Below are 22,204 nucleotides of genomic sequence, written 5' to 3' on the forward strand. Positions count from 1 at the left end.
CATGTATAACTGTACATTTGTTCTAGAAAACAGAACATACATGATTTATGTATTTATTAGCTTTGGTAAAGGAATATGGCTAATGCACTTTATGTATCAAGTATACAAATATCAGTGTTCTAGTAGAATACTTGTAAGTGTACTTTTTCAATACTCCTTGGGACTAAATTGGCCCACTTTCTAGTATATAAAAGTATACTTTTAAGTATACTTTAAGTATAACAGTAGCAAACTTTGAGTACACAACTAGTTTACCTCTATGTTTGTAGTTTGTACTGCAATTATACTAAAAGTGAACTTATAGGTAACATTGACTGCCTCATATTTTTCTAGAAACATAAAGATTGACATTTCAAAGACTGTCAGACTTCCAACTCAAAGTACATTGTGATAATAAAATAAAGGTAAATAACTGAAGATATACTCCAAAAATATTTTAACCTAATATTGTTTACTTAGCAGTTATTTTCACACATAATCTCCTGAGTTTGATAAACAAGAATTTAAAATTCTTATCTTTTAGACCCAATATTTCCAGCTACATTGTTAAATTTAGCACTCTTAGGGAAATATGATCATGTTTTGTGATTATCATTTAAATCTGGCTTATTTTCAAATTGTCATAAATAAACATCTCAGAAAAATGTTATGGGGTGTCAAATCAAAATATGGTTTTTTGTTACGAAACTGTATAATTTTCATACATGTTTTCTGTAGACGCGAGGACAAACAGCATGTTAATCAGGCGTTTTGTGGAAAATGTTGTGGGTTTTGAAAGAAATTACAAATTAATATTCCTTTGAAATATGAGATATTCTTATGAAAATGTTGCGAAGTTATAGCTCACATTATTACACTTCTTTTTTCTTTATGGTTGGCCCCAAGAACACATTAATATGCAAATTAGATGCAGCGTATAGAATGGGAATACAAATTTTTGAACATTTTGCACACATATTGCATAAGGTAAAATAGTATATCAAATCGTTTTGTTATATCTTTCATAACATAGTTGAGAATCAGAGAATCAAAGTTTGGCTAAATCTAAAAACTTTGTGAATTAAAAAAAAAAATAAAAAAAATAAAACATTGTTTTTGCCTATACATGTCTTTTCATTTTTTTATTTTATTTATTTATTTATTTATTTTGAGTAACTTAGTCCTGGCGTCTTTTACATAGAATAAAATATAAATAAAATATTAAAATATAATTTTTCAAACATGTATTTTCTACATTTGTTTCTTATGCGCCAACCAATGTAATGACATAAAAAACTAACAAAATTCACAAAACAATTTTATTTGTTATTTTTTTATTTTATTTTTTATTTTTTGGTTCTCAGGAGGATATTATATTATTATCCCAAAGTTTGGAGACAGTCTGTCTGCAGAGCGCCGCTCTTGCGGTTTTATTAGCGGCTGTTGCACTAAGCGACCGCTAGATGGCAGGGTGTCGAAGCGGAAGTGTGTCGTATGAGCGGATGTGTGCGTGTTGTTACTGAGCAGTGATGATGATGCAGTGAGGAGGGAGAGCTGTCATATCAGCAGCAAATGGAGTATCCTCACTATAAAGTGTTCAAACCTGAAATGCGTTATTCATACGCGTCCGGCGCCGTCTTCAGCTGATCATACGGAGAAAAGGCGCGTCCGACGAGAAACCAGCTTCTGAATCAGGGTTAGTCGTCATATTACAAAATAAAATCTTACTTTGAGAAAGACTTAAAATGTATTTCCTACTTTTAGTGGTGTTTTGTCATCCCTACATTGAGGAAAAAGTATTTTTAATCGACGCAGAAACTGGTAACGATGGTTAAAAATGTTAGCTTGTTGCCTTTGCTACGTGCCTTAATGTTTATTTTGTTGTTTATACTTAAAAAAAAAATCATAGAAATTAACAAAACTAAAAAGTCATGGAAAAGTCTGCTCAGATCTAATTTTAGGCTGATTTTGGCTCCAGTCACTTTTAACCCTCGTGTATTCACAACAATGTTTTTAATGTGTGGGGTCAAATATTTTTAAATGTATTAAAATCACATTATTGTTTATATATATATATATATATATATATATATATATATTTATATATATATATATATATATACAGTACAGGTCAAAAGTTTTGGAAACATTACTATTTTTAATGTTTTTTAAAGAAGTTTCTTCTTGCTCATCAAGCCTGCATTTATTATTATTTCTGTGATGCAAAGCTGAATTTTTAGGATCATTATCATATGATTCTTTAGAAATCATTCTAATATGATGATTCATTATCAAAGTTGGGAAACAGTTCTGCTGCTTAATATTTTTTCAGAACATGTTATACTTTTTTAGGATACTTTGATGAATAAAAAGTAAAAAAAAAAAAAAAAAAAAAGAAGCTATGTGTTTTAAAATATAAATATTTTGTAATAACAATATACACTACTGGTCAGTAATTTGGGGTCAGTAATTTTTTATTTTTCTTTCTTTTTTTTAAAATAAAATCAATACTTTTATTCAGCAAGGATGCGTTAAATTGATAAAAAGTGATAGTAAAGAAAATATATTATTAGAATATATATTATTAGAATTTTTTTTTATATTTTGAATAAATGCAGTTCTTTTTAACCTTTTATTCATCAAATATATTAGACAGCAGAACTGTTTCCAACACTCATAATAAATCAGAATATTAGAATGATTTCTAAATGATCATGTGATAGACTGGATGTTACATGTGACACTGAAGGCTGGAGTAATGATGCTGCTAAATTAAGATTTGGATTTGAATCACAGGAATAATTTTTTTTAAAGTATATTCAAATAGAAAACTATTATTTTAAGTTGTAATAATATTTCACAATATTACTGTTTTTTCTGTATTTTTGATCAAATAAATGCAAGCTTGATGAGCAGAAGAGACTTCTTTCAAAAACATTAAAAATAGTAATGTTTCCAAACTTTTGACCTGTACTGTATATATTTGTATTTGTATTTGAATATTTGATATTCAAAAAAAGTGTTTTAGGACATAACGTAACTTTTTGTTTTTTTATAAAATGTATTTATTCATTTAATTGCTTCATTTAGGGAAGAAAAAAAACCCAAAAACATACATTGTCCTCAGTTTCTGAGATTTGTTCCTCTCTAAATCCTCATCCAAATCTTGCCCTAAAACTCGCTCACTGTCTCGTGGTCATTTTTCTTTAGACAGAGACTGAGTCAAATGTCCCCACAAGGAATTTTTTTATTATTATTATTCAGTATAAAATTGTCTATGGAAAGTCCCCATGTAATATGGAAACCCAACCAAAAATTTTGAAAGGTGCTTGTAAAAATATGTGTACAGTGTTTGTAAACACATTATTATATAGAATAACACAGCAGATAAAGGAGAAACTGTGGGAAAAAAAGTCAGAAATTGGCCTTCATGTGCAGTACAGTAATAGTAAAATGTAAATTTAAGGCAAAGCATAAATATTTATGAATTTTTTTGTTCGTTTTTGTGTAATACATTTAGCAAAATTAAATAAAATTATATTTTTTTAGAGAAGTCAGAGTTGCTTTGGGGTCAGTTTGACCCGGACATGAAGTCTTTATTTTAAAAGCTGCAGTGCTGGTTCATATGTCTGGACAGTGGATGGGTCAGAGGTGTGGGAAGCCTGGAAGTCTGTCTGCTTTGACGTCTGAGGTTTATAGCTGAACATGTTGAGCACATTTAAGTGAACACTGAGCATCTCCACAGCGAACAATAGAGCATTTTATAAGGAATAAAGGGGGGTGTTTTCCGCTCTAGTGCCCCCTCACACTTCTGCCCGTCACCCTGTTGAGATGATGTGGGTCAGCGTGGCGCTCTTCACTGCTCGTGTACATCTACTGACCCATCACTAAAGCAGTGCTCCAGCTGGAGCTCGACAGCATCGTGACATACTCTACTGATGAATACCTCAGAAAGCAGAACTTGCTTCTCTAAACGTGTTTATATGTCAACAACAAAGTGGAGTAATAACATAATTATGTCATTAAAAGTTGATATAAAACTGCCTTATGTGGAATTTAAATACTCAGGGTTTTTTTTTTTTTTTTTTTTTTTTTTGAATGTTGTTTATTAATCTAAAATAAATAGCAAGTGAATTAGGAATCAGTTGTTAAATGTAACTTTTAATGTTATAGTAATGTACCAACTGACAGGGTTCTATATACAGTACAGGTCAAAAGTTTGGAAACATTACTATTTTTAATGTTTTTGAAAGAAGTCTCTTCTGCTCATCAAGCCTGCATTTATTTGATCAGGAAAAAAAAATACATAAAAAAACAGTAATATATTGTGAAATATTATTACAACTTAAAATAATAGTTTTTCTATTTGAATATACTTTCACAAAAAAATAATTTATTCCTGTGATGGCAAAGCTGAATTTTCAGCATCATAACTCCAGTCTTCGGTGTCACATGTAACATCCAGTCTATCACATGATCATTTATATATTTTTTAAATTATAAGTATCACATGTTCTGAAAAAATATTAAGCACCAGAACTGTTTCCAACTTTGATAATGAATCATCATATTAGAATGATTTCTAAAGGATCATGTGATAATGATCCTAAAAATTCAGCTTTGCATCACAGAAATAAATGATAATTTAAAGTATAATAAATTTAAAAACAATTATTTTAAGTTGTAATAATATATCACAATATTACATTTTTTTTTCTGTATTTTTGATCAAATAAATGCAGGCTTGATGAGCAGAAGAAACTTCTTTCAAAAACATTAAAAATAGTAATGTTTCCAAACTTTTGACCTGTACTGTGTGTATATATATATTTAGAATCAGATCAATTTGTGAAATCTGTCAATGTCCATAATCCTTAGTATAAACACTTTTTCATAATGGAGTATATTTCATATTAGTATTGATAAAAATGTAACATTTATTATCATCATAAATACTTAAGTACAATGCACAATACATTTACAACACAATTTAAAGTGTCTAAAATTCATCTGATTATTTATGTACGCTCATATGTATTTAATAACACAGATTTTAATTCACACTGTAGAGATATATCTCTAGACTCATGGGTAAAATGTGACTGCATATGTTTTGCAAAATGTGAAATAGTAAAATTGCTGCAGTTTCCATGTAAAATGTGGCGATAAAAGCGCTACGATTTTTACTGTCCACTGAAAACAAATCAAAAGTAGCAGGGAAGATTTTCAATTATTGTTGACTTGACTTTGTCTGTTACGCAGAGCTGTTGCATGAAGAGCACTGCAGCACGAGTCGTACAGAATACAGTGTATTATTATTCTGTGCAGGGATGGAGGCACACAGCTCAGGCCTCGGCAGGAAGAGGAAGAGAGAGGAGTTGAACGGTGAGATGAAGGAGGCCGAGTGTTTCCGAAAACTTCCACGGAGGACTTTGGTGAGTGCTGGGAAGGTCTCTGTCAGTCGCCACTCAAATGTGAAGACATAATTCCTCATCTCATGTGCGTCTCCAGGGCCTGACTGAACCTGCACCGTTCGCTGATGAGCTAATGGCTGCAAGAACCCCATACGTTCGTGTCAGCATGAAAGAAGCCCGCCGTGGCACTCCAGGTGCGTGAATGCTGATTCTACCCAAGATACCCTCACTGTGTACACATTCTCTGCATGACCTGCATGTGTTCCCTCTCTCATCCGCTCTTTAGAGGACCGTCCAGTTCGCGTCTATGCTGACGGGATCTTTGACATGTTTCACTCCGGACACGCTCGTGCTTTGATGCAGGCCAAGTGCCTTTTCCCCAACACGCATCTCATTGTGGGCGGTGAGTTTGAACAAATGTCTTTTGCCACGCATATCCCTGTTATAGTGTTACCAATCAGATTTAACCAGTATATCAGCTCTTCATTTCATTTATGTGTCACTAGTGTCACCAGACTAATGTGAAAAAGCAATGTCCCTTTAGTTAACATTATTTAAGGCATTAAATGGATACTCCACCCCAAAATAAGCATTTTGTCATTAATCACTTACCTCCATGTCGTTCCAAACCTGTAAAAGATTTGTTCGTCTTGGGAACACAATTTAAGATATTTTGGATGAAAACCGAGAAACCTGTGACTGTCCCATAGACTGCCAAGTAAATAACAGTGTCAAGGTCCAGAAAAGGTATGAAAGTCGTCGTCAGAATACTCCATCGGCCATCAGATGTGCAATCTGGGTTATATGAAGCGACAGGAAACACTTTTTTAAGCGAAGAAAACAAAAATAACGACCATATCACCGTGCTCTTCTGTATCATCCGCGCCACAAGGATGCACTGTTTTCTTTCAAATCAAAGCTAAATACACGTAGAAACAGCGCATCCTTGTGGCGCGGATGATACAGAAGAGCATACCGCAGCATACGGTGATATGGAGAGACACAGAGGAGACTGTTGACAAAGGAATTGTTGAATAAAGTCGTTATTTTTGTTTTTCTTCACTTACAAAAAGTGTTCCCGTTGCTTCATATAACCCAGATTGCATGTCTGATGGCAGATGGAGTATTCTGACGACGACTTTCATACGTTTTATGGACCTTGACACTGTTATTTATTTGGCAGTCTATGGGACAGTCACAGGCCTCCTGGTTTTCATCCAAAATATCTTAAATTGTGTTCCAAAGACGAACAAAGCTGGAGTGGAGTATCCCTTTAACTAGCAATGAGCAGTATATTTGTATTAAAGCATTTTAGTTCATGTTAGTAAATTAGTAAATGTTTAATGTTTAAATTAATATTAACTAAGAGTAGTAACTGCTTTAGAAAAAAATGAATTGTTAGTTCATGTTAACGAATGTGGTTAAATGGAGCCTCATTGGTTTTTCAGTGTGCAGCGATGATTTGACGTATAAATTTAAGGGTTTCACTGTCATGAACGAGGATGAACGTTACGACGCAGTGAGTCACTGTCGTTATGTTGATGAGGTGGTCCGCAACGCTCCATGGACGCTGACGCCTGAATTTCTGGCCGAGCACAGAGTGAGTATCCAGATCAACATCATATTTCCATTCCTGTGGCTCAAGCAGTAGAGCACGGCGCTAGCAGCACCAAGAGATCATGGGTTTGATTGTCAGGGAATGCATCACCTGATCAAACATATACCTTGAATGCTTTGGATAAAAGCGACTGTCAAATGTATAAATGGCAATGTGAATGTACATTTCCCAGAGTTAACACAGGACTTTGTGAAGTGTGTAACCGTAAAGGTTGTAGGTCATAGTTCACTCAAAAATTAAAAATGTGTATTGTGTATACTCCCCTTCATGTCATTCTCAACCATATTGAAGAATTATTAATGCAGTTCTTTTCCATTCAACAGCAATTCAAAGTGATCACATCTGCTAAGCGCCAAAAAAAAAACATCCATACAGCTCATTTAAATGCTTTTTGAGGTTCACAGAAAAAACATTTTCATAAAGTTTGGAATGACATTAACAAACTGGGTAATTATAAAACCATAAAAAAACTGTTTTGTTACTTTAAATAAGCATTAACTGAAATAAAATAAAACATTTTATTTTGGTGATTAGTTTAAGTGCTAAAATAACTAATACTAAATAAACTTAAAAAAAACAACTATATAGGCATTTAAAAAAGATAAAAACTCAACAAAATTACATTTAACATTTTACATTAACATTTTAACTAAATTAAAAGGAAAAAAATAATTCAGAATATTAAACACAATAGTATATCAATGATAATGAAGCAACACTTAATAACGTGCTTACTATAGGGTTAGAGTTAAAGTTAGTGTTTGGTTCAGGGTTAGTCACTTGTTACCATGTTGTGGTTAATGTAGGGATAGAGTTAGCTCATGACGTCATTCATTAAAGTGAAGCCGCCGCGCCGCCATATTGGTAATCCCTAGTGTGTGTAAACGTTCTGTTGAATCAATATGAAATTGTATGATTTTAATGAGAAAACATGACATAACAAGTCAGCGTTTTTAAATCTGAAGTATCCCTGTACATTCTTGCAATGCAGACACGCTAGGCATGTAAACGGTTATTTTTTTAATGTCGGGAATTTCCCCTAATTATTAAAAAGCTACGTTCATTACTGTAACGAACATCATGAACATGATAAACATCAGAGTGCTCATTCTGAAATCTGAAGAAAGATTTATGATTTCTATACATTTATTTGCCTTGTACAGTTATTCATTGTTTATATAATTTAGTTATAGTGTTTTATTCGTACAGTAGGCCCTAACTGCAAATGTTTTTTATTCGTTATTCAGCGCTAAGTGTAAATGTTTCAACAATGATTTCATTAACAGCATTCATTTTGAAGCAGGTAATGATTCAAACGGTTGTTAAAATAATATTAATTCAGCATAGAATATTTTACATGTAAACAGTAACGTTACTGCTAGTAAAACATATTTGCGCGATCTTGGAGAGTCTGAAATATATGTAGCTCAATCATGACATTAAAAATATACACATCATAATTTATTCAGAGAAATAACTTACTATACACAGTATGGATTTTAAAGACATTTAAAGGCTTTATTTCCAAGATAGTAAGTTAAGCTTTTCAGTTCAGTATATAGCAATATTAACAGATGCTATTGCATTATTCACTCTAATATATTCAAAGTCCATTTCTGATACTAATACGTTCATGTTTAATAATTCCTGAATAATTATGTTCATAAAGAAATGGGCTATATTTTGTGTTGGATCGTTACCACTTGTCTCAGTGCGCCGCAGACACACCCACCTAAACGGTTTAAATATATCGCTTATACTGCCCCAAAAGACCATAAACACTGCAGATAACATCTGAAGTAAACATTAATTTACATACACATAACATAAAAACTAGTCCCGTTTGACTGATTCACTTCAAATCGGGTGATTTTAGGACAGCGGTTTGAATGTGACTCAATGGTGCTCTCTGCCGGTAGGGATTAGTAAGATGGCGGATCGAACACTTCCGGTGGCTTCACTGTCTGCTGGCAGTTTAGAACGCAATGAGCGATCCAGTCATATATAGATCAGTGGTTGGTTTGTAACTTAGTTAGTGTTCATGATTCACTATTACTATAGTAAGTGCATGTAATGTGTATCAAGGACACCGGAAAATACAGTGTTACCTTTTTCTTTAACATTAAAAAATAATTTACAAAGTACAACAAATAATTAAAATAAATATTGGCATCATCTCAGAATTTGAGTGTGGTTCGTTATCAACACAGAATGGTCTCGTTCAGTGGAACAGAGAAAGTCTTAATCAACACTTATATGATGACATTTTGTCCCCAGATAGACTTTGTCGCCCATGACGACATCCCATACATCTCAGCAGGAAGTGATGATGTTTACAAACATATAAAGGAGGCAGGTAGGTCTGAGCAACTTGCAAATACAGTTAACTAGCAGTCGGTAAATTAGTTTTTCTATAATATATGCTCTTCAAATTCACCTTTTCAGGTATGTTCGCACCAACTCAGAGAACCGAGGGCATCTCCACATCCGATATAATCACACGAATCGTACGTGACTATGATGTTTACGTGCGCCGCAACCTGCAGAGAGGCTACACTGCCAAAGAGCTGAACGTCAGCTTCATCAACGTGAGTGCGCTTGACTACACCCTCCATCTCTTCACAAAGCAACTGAAAGGAAATATTGCCCTCGTTTATTTAAGTATTGGATTTTATGCTCTGCCGCCCTCTTTCTGCCAGGAGAAGAAGTACCACCTGCAGGAGCACGTGGACAAGGTGAAGCAGAAGGTCCGAGATGTGGAGGAAAAGAGTAAAGAGTTTGTGCAGAAGGTGGAGGAGAAGGGCATCGACCTCATTCAGAAATGGGAGGAGAAGTCACGGGAGTTCATCAGGAACTTCCTGCAGATGTTCGGCCCGGACGGGGCCTTGGTGAGTCTAGCTGCAGCTCTTCCATACATCTTTAGCACTGATGTTTCAATACAAAAATTAATAGTTCACCCAAAAGTTAAAGTTCTGTCATCATTTGCTCGCCTCTTATGATTTCTCTTTCTGTGGAAAACAATAGATGTTTTGCAGAATGTGCAGTCTGCTCTTTTTCCTATAAAAAAGTGGTTGCTGTTGTACTATTTCTCGCTCCAAACAGGACAAAAAAGGTTCATGACACTCGTGCGCTGTATTTTAAGCATGCTTAGCTGAGTACATTAAGCTGGTGATGTGTGTTTTTTGTGTGGTTATCTTCTGAAGGATCGTGAGACACTGAAGACTGGAGTAATGATGCTGAACATTCAGCTTTGCATCACAGAAATAAATTACATTTTAAAATATATTCAAATAGAAAAGTTATTTTAATTCATTTGTAATATTCCACAGTATTGGAGTTTTTACTGTATTTATGATGAAAGAATTGCAGCCTTAGTGAGCATTAGAAACATAAAAAGAAATAAAATCTTAATTATTATAAACTTTTGAATTGGTGTATGGGAATTGATTTTTTTAGCACTATGATAAAGATTTTCAGTGAATATGAGTACATTTTCATTTCAGCATTTTTTTAAAATACGTGCTTGTCTCCAGATGATTTAACTAATATCTTTAATAATCACTAATGTGTATTATGTGTCTAACAGAAGCACATGTTGAAAGAGGGAAAAGGACGGATGTTACAGGCCATCAGTCCCAGACAGAGCCCCAGCAGCAGTCCCGTCCGCGAGGAGCGCTCGCCGTCCCCCACTTTCCGTCTGCCCTTCTTCACCTCCTCACCATTCTTTTCTCCTCCTCCTCATCACAGCAGCGCACACTGCACAGGCAAAGATGAGGACGACTAGCTCGACATCAGACTCACAAGCAGCTCTTTCTTTAAGCCATTTTGAGTAGCCAAGAATATAAATGAAGGATGGACTAGCTCAAGATTTATTTGAATATGAAAAATTGTTGGATGGACTAGCTCAATTCCACCCGTACTTTCTAAAGGTTTTGATCCCACGTCTCCCTCACCCTTCAGAGAGATTTGCCACACACCACTAAACCAAAAGCCTCATATTGTTGTTCTATTCCTTGAATCGTATTTGTATGGAACTTGCATAATTATGCATTTTTAGCACTTCTCTCTTTTCTTTTTTTTTTGTTTTACAACACAGCGTCTGCTTGCATGTAATCTCGTTCTCAATTGTGCATAAAACTCACCCTCACCTGCCTTCATTGTCCAGACCTTTTCATACTTGAACTGTCCAAATCTGAGACTAATTCCAGGATGGGGGAGGGATCCCGGGACAGAAATCTTCAGAATCTGTCGTCTTTGTATAGTTCTAGAATCTTGGTTTTCATTTGATGCTGTTTACTGTATTTCATATCAGTTTATGACTCAAAGTGAAAGTCTTGATTTTACTTTTAATCATTCTTTTTGAACATTCATTTTGTCTCGCTGACCTTTTTATGTTTCTGCTAATGTTCATTAGGTGTTTTTCCTCATATGAACTCTCTCTGTCAGACTCTGGTGTGAAGTAATAATTTCAGGGCCTGGCAGTGACTGGGTCTGGCACCACATTCAAACCCTGTGCTAGTCTGTGGCACGGGTCCCAGTCTTTTGGGAAAGGCTTTGCTTTGCTTGAATGTGTACATTACCCAAGTCCGCTGAGGGCCAGTGTTAACACGAAAGACTACCAGGACCTGTTTGTTTACATGTTTACACAGGACAGGAAGATGACCTTAGGATTATGTGTTTACCAGAAGACAACTTTGACATTCTTGTGGTCAGGAACATTGATTTGATTTGTTTTAGATTATCTTTGAGAATCAAAAGGACTGTGTGAATAATGGCAGTGAATCACTAAACCATCTTGAAAGAAAAATACATTTTTTGTATTGTCTTATGGCTTGTTACTTATTCATGTGGATCAAAAAACACTATGTACTACAGCACCTTTAATGTCCAATAACATAAGAATTTAGAAAAAAAAAATGATTTAAAAAACTAACATTAACCTATCGCTTCTGAATAGTTAAATGAGTGTAACATCAGATACAGATGTTTTGATATTTCAGGTTACATTTCCACTTTCCAAATTCTATTCTAGCAGCTGCATTCTTAAAAATAAAGGTTCCAAAAGGGGGTTTCACAGTGATGTCATAGAAGAACCATTTCTCACAAAAAGCTTAAGGCCCATTCACACCAAGAATGATAATTATACTATTGTCCACACCAACATACGGTACGTTCTAACGTTGTTTATAAACGCGTCTGCCACTTTAAATGCTTGAGCTGTGAGTGGCTGAATACAGATTGGCTGTCAATGTTTTTAATCATTCGTCAGCTGGAAAACAAATGTTCTGAAAATTATTCCAATGATATTGTTCCTGTGTATAAAGTTATAAATTTTCATATCCAACTTTATCCACAAATATACTTAAAAGAGTAAAAGTATCAAGCAGTTGAGATTTGCTGTATAGTATATCAACTGCTTTATATTTTTATGTTATCGCAAAATGTCACTATATTATCACCCAGCTGTAATCTGCTAAATGTAACTATAAAGCCTTAAGATGTCAAAAACATTAAAGGGATAGTTCACAGAAAAATGACAATTCTGTCATTAATTACTCACTCTCATGTCGTTCCAAACCCATATCTTCGTTCATCTTCGGAACACAAATTAAGATATTTTTGATGAAATCCGAGAGCTTTCACAAACAGCAATGGAACTACCATGTTCTACCATTTTTGTTTTCTTTGTGCACAAAAAGTATTCTCGTAGCTTCATAACATTACGGTTGAACCACTGATGTCACATGGACTATTTTATCAATATTCTTACCACCTTTCTGGGCCATAAAACGTTTCAGTTGCGTTGTTGTCTATGCAGGGTCAGAATCAGAAAGCTCTCGGATTTCATCAAAAATATCTTAATTTGTGTTCCGAAGATGAACAAAGGTCTTACGGGTTTGGAACGACATGAGGGTGAGTAATTAATGACAGGATTTTAATTTTTGGGTGAACAATCCCTTTAACATAAATTTTCTATAAAGTGGTTTTGAAACAATTAGCATTTTTAAAAAGCGCTAAAACAAACTTGCTTGAATTTTTACTTCTGTTGTTATTGTTATAGTTGTGGAGTGGACTTCTCTATTCTCAAAGAATTAGAATGATTATTAACTAGTGCTGTCAAATCGATTAATTGCGATTAATCGCATCCAAAATAAAAGTTTGTTTACATAATATATGTGTGTGTACTGTGTATATTTATTTGTATATATAAATACACACATATACGTGTACATATTTAAGAAATAAATGTTATATGTATATATTTATATTTATATATAATATTAATCATATATAATTGTGAATATATACACGTAAATATTTCTTACATTTATACGTGTATGTGTGTGTATACATATACACACAGTACACACACATATTGTATTTAAACAAACTTTTATTTTGAATGCGATTAATCGATTTGACAGCACTATTATTTAACACTTTATAGTTACTGTTATAGTCCATGGTGTGAATGGCCCACTGAGTATGGAACTGTACCTTTGCAAACAAAATTGAGAAAATTTTGATTTTGTTTTCACCTCAATTGCAATGGCAAATTCGGTTTTTAACCTTTAAGCATCTTTGAAACTAAATTTTATGCCTCAGAAGTGGCATTAACCTTAATAAAAAAAGCACCTTTGTCATCACTGCAGCAGACGTACAAAAGAAAATCTAGTCGGTGATCCTTCCAAATATTGTCTTGAATCTCAGAGTTATGAAGTTTGGAAACCCCTCCATTATGACTCTGAGGGGCAAGCAGAGCTGTGTGCGCTGCAGCGGAGGACAGCGGGTCTGGAGGTAGAGCATGTTGTCAGTACATCAGCATCGCTCCATCAGCTGTTGTTGGAGGACTGCTCTGGCTTCAGCCGGATGGCCCACGAGTTAGCAGAGACGACGTTACCACGCCGATGGATGCGGCAGGTGTACGTGCCTTCATTAAATTCATTGGCCACGAGCCGCAGGTCCCGATCTTTAATTACAATATAGCCAGGAATGGATGTCAGCAACTGCTCACCGTCCTTATACCAGCTGATGAAAGATGAAACAAAGCAGATGAGATACACTGGACAGAAAACTAAGATTTGATTTATTCCATAACTTACATATGAATGATGCCTATTTGGAGAACATAAATGGACATGAAAAACAAAAAATTAAATTTTAGTACTTCACTAATATAAGGGGAAACATGAAAAACAAAAAATTAAATTTTAGTACAACTGCATTTATGCCTTTAACAATTGAATGTCTTGATCATTATGTTAAGACTTTACCCAGTGAAGCCTGATATGTAAAAAAAAAAAAAAAAAATGGAAGGCGAAAAAAAATCTCAATTTTTTTTAAATGGGTTTATGGAAGCCTGTTTCTGAGCATCATATTTGACAATATCATTTATAAAGGCTTTTTGCAAAAATACGCAATTCTGACTTTATATCTCACAATTCTGACTTTTATATCTTGCAATGTATAACTATTGCGTATTAAAAGCAGAATGGCAAAATAACAGAAGGCGCATGATTGCTTGTTTTATTTTTTATTCAGTGGCATTAACAAAACACAAATTTAGAGAGAAACAAAAATAAATTATATATATATTGCATGTGCATTTTTTGTTGAATATCATATTTGATATATCAGGCTAATACAGGCTCATATAGTATGGAGCTCATACTCAAGGAGGAAAAAACACCTCAGTTTTATTCAGAGGCCAAAACTGAGCAAAAATATGCAATTTGGTGCAGATGCTGATATTTATATAGTCAAAAAGAAAGACTAATTTCTGATAGCTTGTAATGTTAATCAATGACATCTTTATAGCAGACTATTTAAATAAGATGATATAAATATCAGTTGTCACTCTATAGCTCCAACAATGTCTCAGTAAGATGATATTTTTAAATGCTTAGTTTTATGATCAAAGCTCTGTAGTTTTTATCATGGGCAAATCATATAATGTGATGCAATAAAATAATGATTGAGAGATGTACAAATAAACATTCCTCAAAAGCCTGATGATCATATTTGATACTTTCATACAATTTAACATGATTCTTCAAAAAAAATATGTATGGATAAACAAGTAAATCTAAGTTACTTCAGTCCAATAAGTGTTCATCTTGAAATATTACTAGTAATATAAAAGTTATTCTTATGTTCAAAATCATTTTATAAAGATTTTATTTGATAAGATTTTAAAACAAAAATCCACGTGAACCACAACCTGAAGAAGGATGTTTTAACAATTATAAACTATCAATCAGATCACAAAAGGTATGTAGTAGATTTCATACGACAGTTTTTTCAACATAGTTTTGATTATTTTAATAATTTAGAGGTCTTAGAAATGTATCCGATATAATACAGTAGGCTTTATAGGTTTAAGGATGCTCTACCTGACTTTTGGAGGCACTCTGATATTTTTTGTCCCACAGCGGAAGCCCACAACTTTTCCACGAGGCACAATTTTGATCTTCACATTTTCAGGAGGAGGTGTTGGTGTAGACACTGCATCCAGAGGCTCTGAGGAGCAAACGAGCACGTGAAAGAGTCAGCTGAACCAGTGTGTGAGTCTATAATATCACTACTATTTCAACTAATGGACGACGTCCGTCCACATGCACAATGAAACTATGTGGAAGTGAAGCCAGCGCTGCAGGAGATGTTGGAGGAGGATGTCTTCAGTGTCTCACCGTAGCACAGGTCGCAGCGCTGCGGGCAGTTCTTCTTCATGAAGCTCCGCCTCCTCTCACAGAAACCCAAGCGGGCCCAAGGATCACACACACGCTTCTTGTCCATGCATCCTGAAGTAAACACACACGCAGATGATAGATACAAACATTTTGAAGGTTCATACAATTGAAAATTCAACCTATATATTTTCTAAATGCATGTTATTGATCTTATTGTTAACGATTCATCCGTGCATGCTTCATTATCAATCTCATACTGTTCAATCAAAATGTAATAACTGGATCTTTGGGTGAAAACGAACATTTAGGTCACTGAAACTCCGCCTCCACTTTAAATACCACGCCCACACCTCAACATCTAATCAACACCTGACTCATAGAACCAAGCCCCGCCCTTCAGTTTATGTATGTCACAATATGGAATAAAAGATCGGTCACTACTTCCATTTCATTGTGACTTTAAACACCTATATTTTGTTTACCATAAAGGCGCCGGATGCCCCAGATATCATCTTGAGCGATGTTCCTCTGACCCGTGTACGTTGCATTAGGATGCATTAACGCATTAGGGTCCTGTGAATGCCAGAGGCCTAAAGCGTGACCGATTTCATGAGCAGCGACCTGGACCAGGTCATTCAGCCACACACCTGAGCAGAGACAACACACCATCAAATCAAGGAGGAAAGAAAGAAGAATAGATGGAGGATTGTGAGATTTCTTTGAGCATGAGTATGAAGAGATCTCATGTTCCTTCTACATGATTTTGGAGTTTAAACATTAAACACGAGAACTCTCAAAACACTGCTTCATGAAGCTTCACAAGGTTCAGAGCTTCTCTCAAACTCCCCAAGTCACATGACTTCAGCAAACGAAGCTTCATTATGTCATATTGATTCAAATCTTACTTCCAAAATGTTTGAAAAATCCAATGGTTTGCCAATAAATGAAATTGATCTGGTAAACCCATGAATGAGTGTCTGATGGCTCAAATTTGTATATTTGAACTGATCTCAGGTCAGTTTTATAATGTAGGTTTATTTGTTATTATTTTATTGAATTGTATTATATGTATATAATTCAAAAAAGAGAATTATACTTAATTTCGGCAACACTTTATTTAAAGCACAAATTCTCATTATCAACTAGCATGCATATTACTAGCATATTGGCTGTTTATTAGTACTTATTAAAGACATATTAATGCTTTATTCTGCATGACCATATTTTAGATCCCTTAATCCAACCCCATACCTAAACTTAAAAATGACCTTATTAACTATTAACAAGCAGCAAATTCATTAGTGAAAACTGGACCTTAAAGTAAAGTGTGACCTTAATTTAGTAGTATACCAAGCCCACATAAAACAAGCACGACATTAATGCAAGAACACAGATTTTACAAAACCTTCATATTTAATGGTTTCATTTATTTGTAGATTACACTTCAGTTAGAACATCTGCAATTAGTTTGGTAAAAGTGTCATTATACATGTTTGGGCTGAGTTGTCATTGCATTTTGCAATGTTTTGACCAGCCGGTTGCATTTTGAACACTTCAAAACTGGTTCAATTGATTCAGTTAACAAAAGTTCAAAAAGGCATCAGTGGGTCTGTCTCAATATTGGCATTTGCGGTCTTTGGACATGATCACCTGTCTACTTACATGACGTATTTCCTGTTTTGTGTTCAAGTGAAACACTTGGCATTTTACAAAAGACATCTATTCATCTCTACAGTGTACAACACTTTACTCTAGCGCCACCATCAGTTCAAATTTTTAGTAAATTAGTTTTGAACCAAAACAAATGATCTAGAAACTTAAATCACCTGGTGCTTTCGATTTCCATTTGACTAGAAATAGATTTTCCACAAATCTCAAATTTTGTCTGAAACTTACTTTTTGAACAGAATTCAAACTTAAGTGCCAAAAGTGAGTAATTGGAAATTAGTTAAACAGCAACACTTTTGCATATTTACACTAACTTTTTTTATTATTATTATTATCATTTCCACAATGTACTGACACAACCACTGGTTAAAGCACCACAAGTTTTGAATATTGGAAACAATGAGCAGATATGTTATATTTGTATACTGACAAGCACATCCACCTCGACAGCAACATAGTGTTGGCCCATATCTGGTCCGTGTGGAATAGACGTGGACCAGATGTGGGCCGGATCTGGGCCAACATTATGTTGCTTTCTGGGATTTTAATAAATAATGTATCAGACCAGTACCTTGTTTCCAGCTGAAGCGTGATTTGCCCAGAATCCAGAATTCATGGTTGTCAAAGTGAATATCTCCACGTGGGGGAAGGAAGGCGTGGGCCAGCTCACCATTCAGTCCATCAAAACACGGGTGCAGTGGAGACCACCAACAGTCAGTGTGATTGTACGTGTAGAAGCCTGTCTCAGAAAAAGGAGGTGTTAAGAGTTTCATGCAAAAATAGCTGCATAAAGTACTCTGTCAGCCTGCCAAAGTGCACATGCCTGATGTTTTGGCTCTTTTTTTCCCGCACATTTATTTACCTATAGTGATGTCAGCACTTTTGTTGGGGTTGGTGATTTCAGTGAAAGTCAGAGGAGAAACATCACTCCATTTCGTGAAGGCGATGCTGATAGCTTTGCGGGTATCTTCTTTATTCAGTGTGTTGGGAAACTTTGTGATCCTTGAAGAGGGAGAAACGTAAATTACTCCCAGCTAAAAATAAATGACACACTTTCAAAGAGACTCTGTGTCTGCTATCAATCTGAATGCACATTTACAAAAGCCCAGCATTCCCGAAATCAATCTGCCCTTCCCAAAATATCCCTCATCATCTGAACCCCAGATCATCTCATGCATCTGTCTGGTCATACTTTAGGCATTCATCAATCATGCACATCCACAGAAAAGCTTTCTTCCAGAGAGTCGACCTATTTTTTATATACATATATCTTGTGTCTCTCACTTGTAGGTGACGTTAAAATGCTCCCACTTGTATCCCAGTGGGTTGATGGCATAGCGCTTGGATCGAGCCAGACCTCGATGAGACCTCGTGTCCACGGGAGCCAGTGTCTGCACACATGGTTTATGCAACTGAATACTAGCCACCTAAGAGGAAGAAACAAAAGGGATGCATATAGCAAACCACCAAGCCAAAAGTGTAACGCAAATGATGATCCATGTGAGTAAGGTTAATCATATGCTGAGCTCCGGAGATCTACCTTCCTGCAGATTTGAGACCCAACCTGCTTAATCATATGCTGAGCTCCGGAGATCTACCTTCCTGTCCAGGTGACTACAAAGACCTTGATTACATAGTTCAGGTGTGTTTGAGTTCAAACTAAACTCTGCAGGAAGCTAGATCTCCATGTGCTGAGCAACCATGATATCAAGGAAGGCCCATAGTGATTACTAGGAAATTGACAAGATATACAGTGAATTCTGAAACATTATGTAAAACTAATAAGAAATGTTTCTAAGTCACAAATCAAATAAGCAGAATTGTAACATCGGTCATGTGAACTCTGATATACTGGCTTCCACTCTGGATCATGTCAAACCATGCTGGAGAGCACGATTATCACGTTTTATACGTTTATACATTATGTTGGCATTAAAGCACAAGAGGGACAGTCCAAATACTTTTTACTCAAATAATCAAGCTTATACAGTACCTTGTGAAAAAGAAGTGCACTTAATTGTACTAAATGTGCACAAATCTTACAAGTATTTAAACAAAACCCTACTGAATAATGAAATAAAAGGACACAAGTGTAAATAAAGAGAATACACTTTTATGACATGCTTAAGTAATCATGTCAAATTAAAAGTTTTACAGTAAAGTACATTGTTTTAATAATCTTTTTTTGTTCTATAAAGTACACTTAGTTTGATGTGTTGACTAACATACTAAAACATGTAAAGTACTTATTTATAATTTTAACTGTCGTGTGTTATTTGATATATTTAAAGTTATATTTTTAAATGAACACATATTTAAATACATAAGTTTCAATTTATGTAAGTTTAATTAAATGTTGACAGAATCTACTTAAATGGTTCAAACAACACTGCTAAGTTCAAACAATTGTACTAAACATAAATTTAAACTATAACATATTTTCATTTAATTGCAATTAAAATGCAATTTTATTTTATTTTTCTGTAGGCTACTAAGAACTCTTTTTAAAAGTAATCTTTTATTATTATTGGTCTCAGATTTGTTAGCATTTAGAGGAGCAAATAATTAATGAAATCAGGAAAGCTAATGTCTGCTGCTGTCTGATAAGAAATTCCAGATGAATTCGGCTCAGATGTTGAGTTTTGGTTCTCCTGCTCTTCTCTTCATATCAGTAGCTGCAGTCAGTAACTCATGCAGCCGAAGCTCTGGAATATTTGTCAGCCACACGTGAACGCGCCCGCTCCCTCCCCCTTGACCTTCAACACTCTTCCTCCTCCTTTTGATCTTTGCAAAGATTTTACAACTCTTTCCAGAAAAAAAAAGAAAAAAAACGGCTCATGACCCAGCAATGAATGTCTCATTGTGACAAATGAGTAAGTAACATTAAGTTTTTTGGCCACACAGCCTACAGTAAAAAAATAAAAATAAATAAAAGTAAGATTATTAAAAGTAGGTTTTACAAGAGAATAGGCCTACAACTTCAGTCTTTTCACTTCAAACTTTTTTTTGTTACTTGTACTTTATTATGAAAATTACTAACAATATCTAAGTTAAAGCTTTATTGTAAATCCTTCACCTTTTCAGTATATATATATATGTTGTATATATATATATATATATACGTTGTACATAAAATAAAGTATATTTTAGGAGTTAGCATTTGGTCACCATTTCTTTCAAGATATCACCTTTCAGCAATGTAAAAAGTAAATACATTCTATTATGCATGAAAGTGCATGTATGAAAATGATCAAATAATTAGTTTAAAATAGTTTAAATGAAATAGAGCCCCGTCGGATGTCAGTGCCAAACTTATGCTGCAGGGTCCTGAAATCCTGTGCATGTCACTTTCAGCTCTTCTAGAAGGTTTAGACCACAAACCAAAGCTGATAATATGAAGTTGACATGATATCGAGCGCTTACCGTGTGTTTTCTCCACGCAGGCACGGCCACGGCGCTATCCAGCACCATCAGCAGCAGCGCGCAGGAACAAACCCAGCGCATCTTTAAATCACACAACTTTCCTCAATGATTACCTTCCACTTTGCATTTGTGTTTCATCCATATATCCTGGAGTAAGAAAGTATTTCCACAGAGCTAAGTGCATCCAGACGCGCGCGCATCCGTGCTGGAGACAGCTGTGTCCGCGCCTCCGGACAGACAGATTCGTGCGAATGTTTCTGAATGTGTTTAATACCCGCAGTGTAGACTTTATTTAGCGCACTTCTGCTTCTTGCTCTGAACTTTCGCTCTCTGTAGGGTGCAGGAAGGATCCCGCAGGAGCACAAAGCGCCGCCCTGCTCCTATCTAATGTCCTCCTCCTCCTCCTCATCTCCTCCCTTTACTCTCCATGCATGTGCAGTCTCTGTTTTTCAACTCAGAGCAGCATAATAATCAGAAAGGCTATTTATTTGATGAAATTCATTTGTAGGAAAAATGTGTTTTCGGTTGGCCAAAAAAAAAAAAAAAAAAAAAAATCAATAAAAATGTTAGTTTATTTATTTGTTCATTAATTAATTTTTTTTGAAAGAACAAATTAAGCATGCATAAGCTGCGCTCATTAAAAATCCATTGTGAAGAATTGCAGATTTTGGCATAACACATGGCATTCATGGCCAAGCCGCCCTCAGTCTCTAGCCCTAACCTCATTAGTTTGGTTGACCTTCGGAGGGTTCAGGAACAGCCAGGGCTTTTCACAGCACTTTACTTTAACTCTCACAGCACTATGGAGAGAAGTCAGTTTCTCTGAGAGGAAGTCAGTCACTTATGATGGATATCTTCTTTGACCTGCAGGGTGTTCTATGCTGTTGGCTTCACATTCATGATGCATTTCTTTGTCAATGTCTAAAAGAGTCAAGACGATGCATTTATTCAAAACTCTTGTATGCCAAACAAAGACTGGGCACTCATTCAGTCGCAAATTGCTAATCTAATATTTTAATATCAAATTACAACTACTTACACAAATACATAAGCAAAATGCCATTGAAAGTCAAGTCATTAATTTATACAGTGCTTTATTCAATACAGATTGTTTCAAAAGCAGCTACACATTAATAAAACAGGAAAATTAGTGTCAGTGCTGTAAGCAAATTCAATTTGAATTGTGAAGCAGCTCTGTGGTAATAATAGTGTCATTATTCAGTTCAATTTAGCTTTATAACTGTTCTATAACTATCAACGTTGTAAAGTTTAGCAATGAAACAAGTCCGGTTCTGCTCTAGAAGACGATCGTGTCACTATTCAGCGAGCCGACGGTTGGTTTTCGGTCAGTGTCATTGGAATAGCAATAACACCGCTGCATTAACATAAAGTATGGAATTCCTGAAGCAGAG

At 35.0% G+C, this 22,204-nt stretch overlaps 2 protein-coding genes across 3 annotated transcripts; one reads left to right on the forward strand and one right to left on the reverse strand.

Moving 5' to 3' along the window:
- The first annotated feature begins 1,454 nt into the window (after positions 1-1,454).
- LOC109062009 (choline-phosphate cytidylyltransferase A-like) lies at positions 1,455-10,898 on the forward strand. The gene is made up of 9 exons (XM_042774840.1): positions 1,455-1,675; positions 5,308-5,414; positions 5,491-5,587; positions 5,680-5,796; positions 6,842-6,993; positions 9,289-9,367; positions 9,457-9,599; positions 9,711-9,899; positions 10,598-10,898. Exons 2-9 carry the CDS (start codon positions 5,310-5,312, stop codon positions 10,793-10,795), a joined length of 1,080 nt encoding a protein of 359 aa, XP_042630774.1. The 5' UTR covers positions 1,455-1,675; positions 5,308-5,309; the 3' UTR covers positions 10,796-10,898.
- Positions 10,899-13,395: 2,497 nt separating this feature from the next.
- Positions 13,396-21,284, reverse strand: LOC109062008 (matrix metalloproteinase-23-like). Of its 2 annotated transcripts, none has more exons than XM_042774841.1 (8): positions 20,793-21,284; positions 18,654-18,760; positions 18,232-18,371; positions 17,941-18,108; positions 16,184-16,348; positions 15,702-15,812; positions 15,405-15,531; positions 13,396-14,040 (listed from the first exon to the last, which is right to left on the reverse strand). In XM_042774841.1, the coding sequence occupies exons 1-8, from the start codon at positions 20,871-20,873 to the stop codon at positions 13,845-13,847; spliced, it is 1,095 nt and encodes a 364-aa protein (XP_042630775.1). In that variant the 5' UTR covers positions 20,874-21,284; the 3' UTR covers positions 13,396-13,844. The 2 variants fall into 2 exon arrangements, with proteins under 2 accessions (XP_042630775.1, XP_018934633.1); XM_019079088.2 differs by having other exon boundaries at positions 13,397-14,040; positions 18,654-18,796; positions 20,793-21,274.
- Between the last annotated feature and the right edge of the window lie 920 nt (positions 21,285-22,204).

This window comes from Cyprinus carpio, chromosome A18 (assembly GCF_018340385.1).
Source record: "Cyprinus carpio isolate SPL01 chromosome A18, ASM1834038v1, whole genome shotgun sequence".
NCBI classification, from domain to species: Eukaryota; Metazoa; Chordata; class Actinopteri; order Cypriniformes; family Cyprinidae; genus Cyprinus; species Cyprinus carpio.

Excerpts from the sequence above, each read along its gene's own strand:
- LOC109062009 (XM_042774840.1), top strand. The coding sequence starts at position 5,310 with ATGGAGGCACACAGCTCAGGCCTCGGCAGGAAGAGGAAGAGAGAGGAG. Across the intron at positions 5,588-5,679 it reads AGCCCGCCGTGGCACTCCAG|AGGACCGTCCAGTTCGCGTC; the intron begins GTGCGTGAATGC and ends TCCGCTCTTTAG. Across the intron at positions 5,797-6,841 it reads CACGCATCTCATTGTGGGCG|TGTGCAGCGATGATTTGACG; the intron begins GTGAGTTTGAAC and ends TTGGTTTTTCAG.
- LOC109062008 (XM_019079088.2), bottom strand. The coding sequence starts at position 20,873 with ATGCGCTGGGTTTGTTCCTGCGCGCTGCTGCTGATGGTGCTGGATAGC. Across the intron at positions 16,349-17,940 it reads ACGCTTCAGCTGGAAACAAG|GTGTGTGGCTGAATGACCTG; the intron begins GTACTGGTCTGA and ends GTCTCTGCTCAG. Across the intron at positions 15,813-16,183 it reads GGGCATCCGGCGCCTTTATG|GATGCATGGACAAGAAGCGT; the intron begins GTAAACAAAATA and ends TGTTTACTTCAG.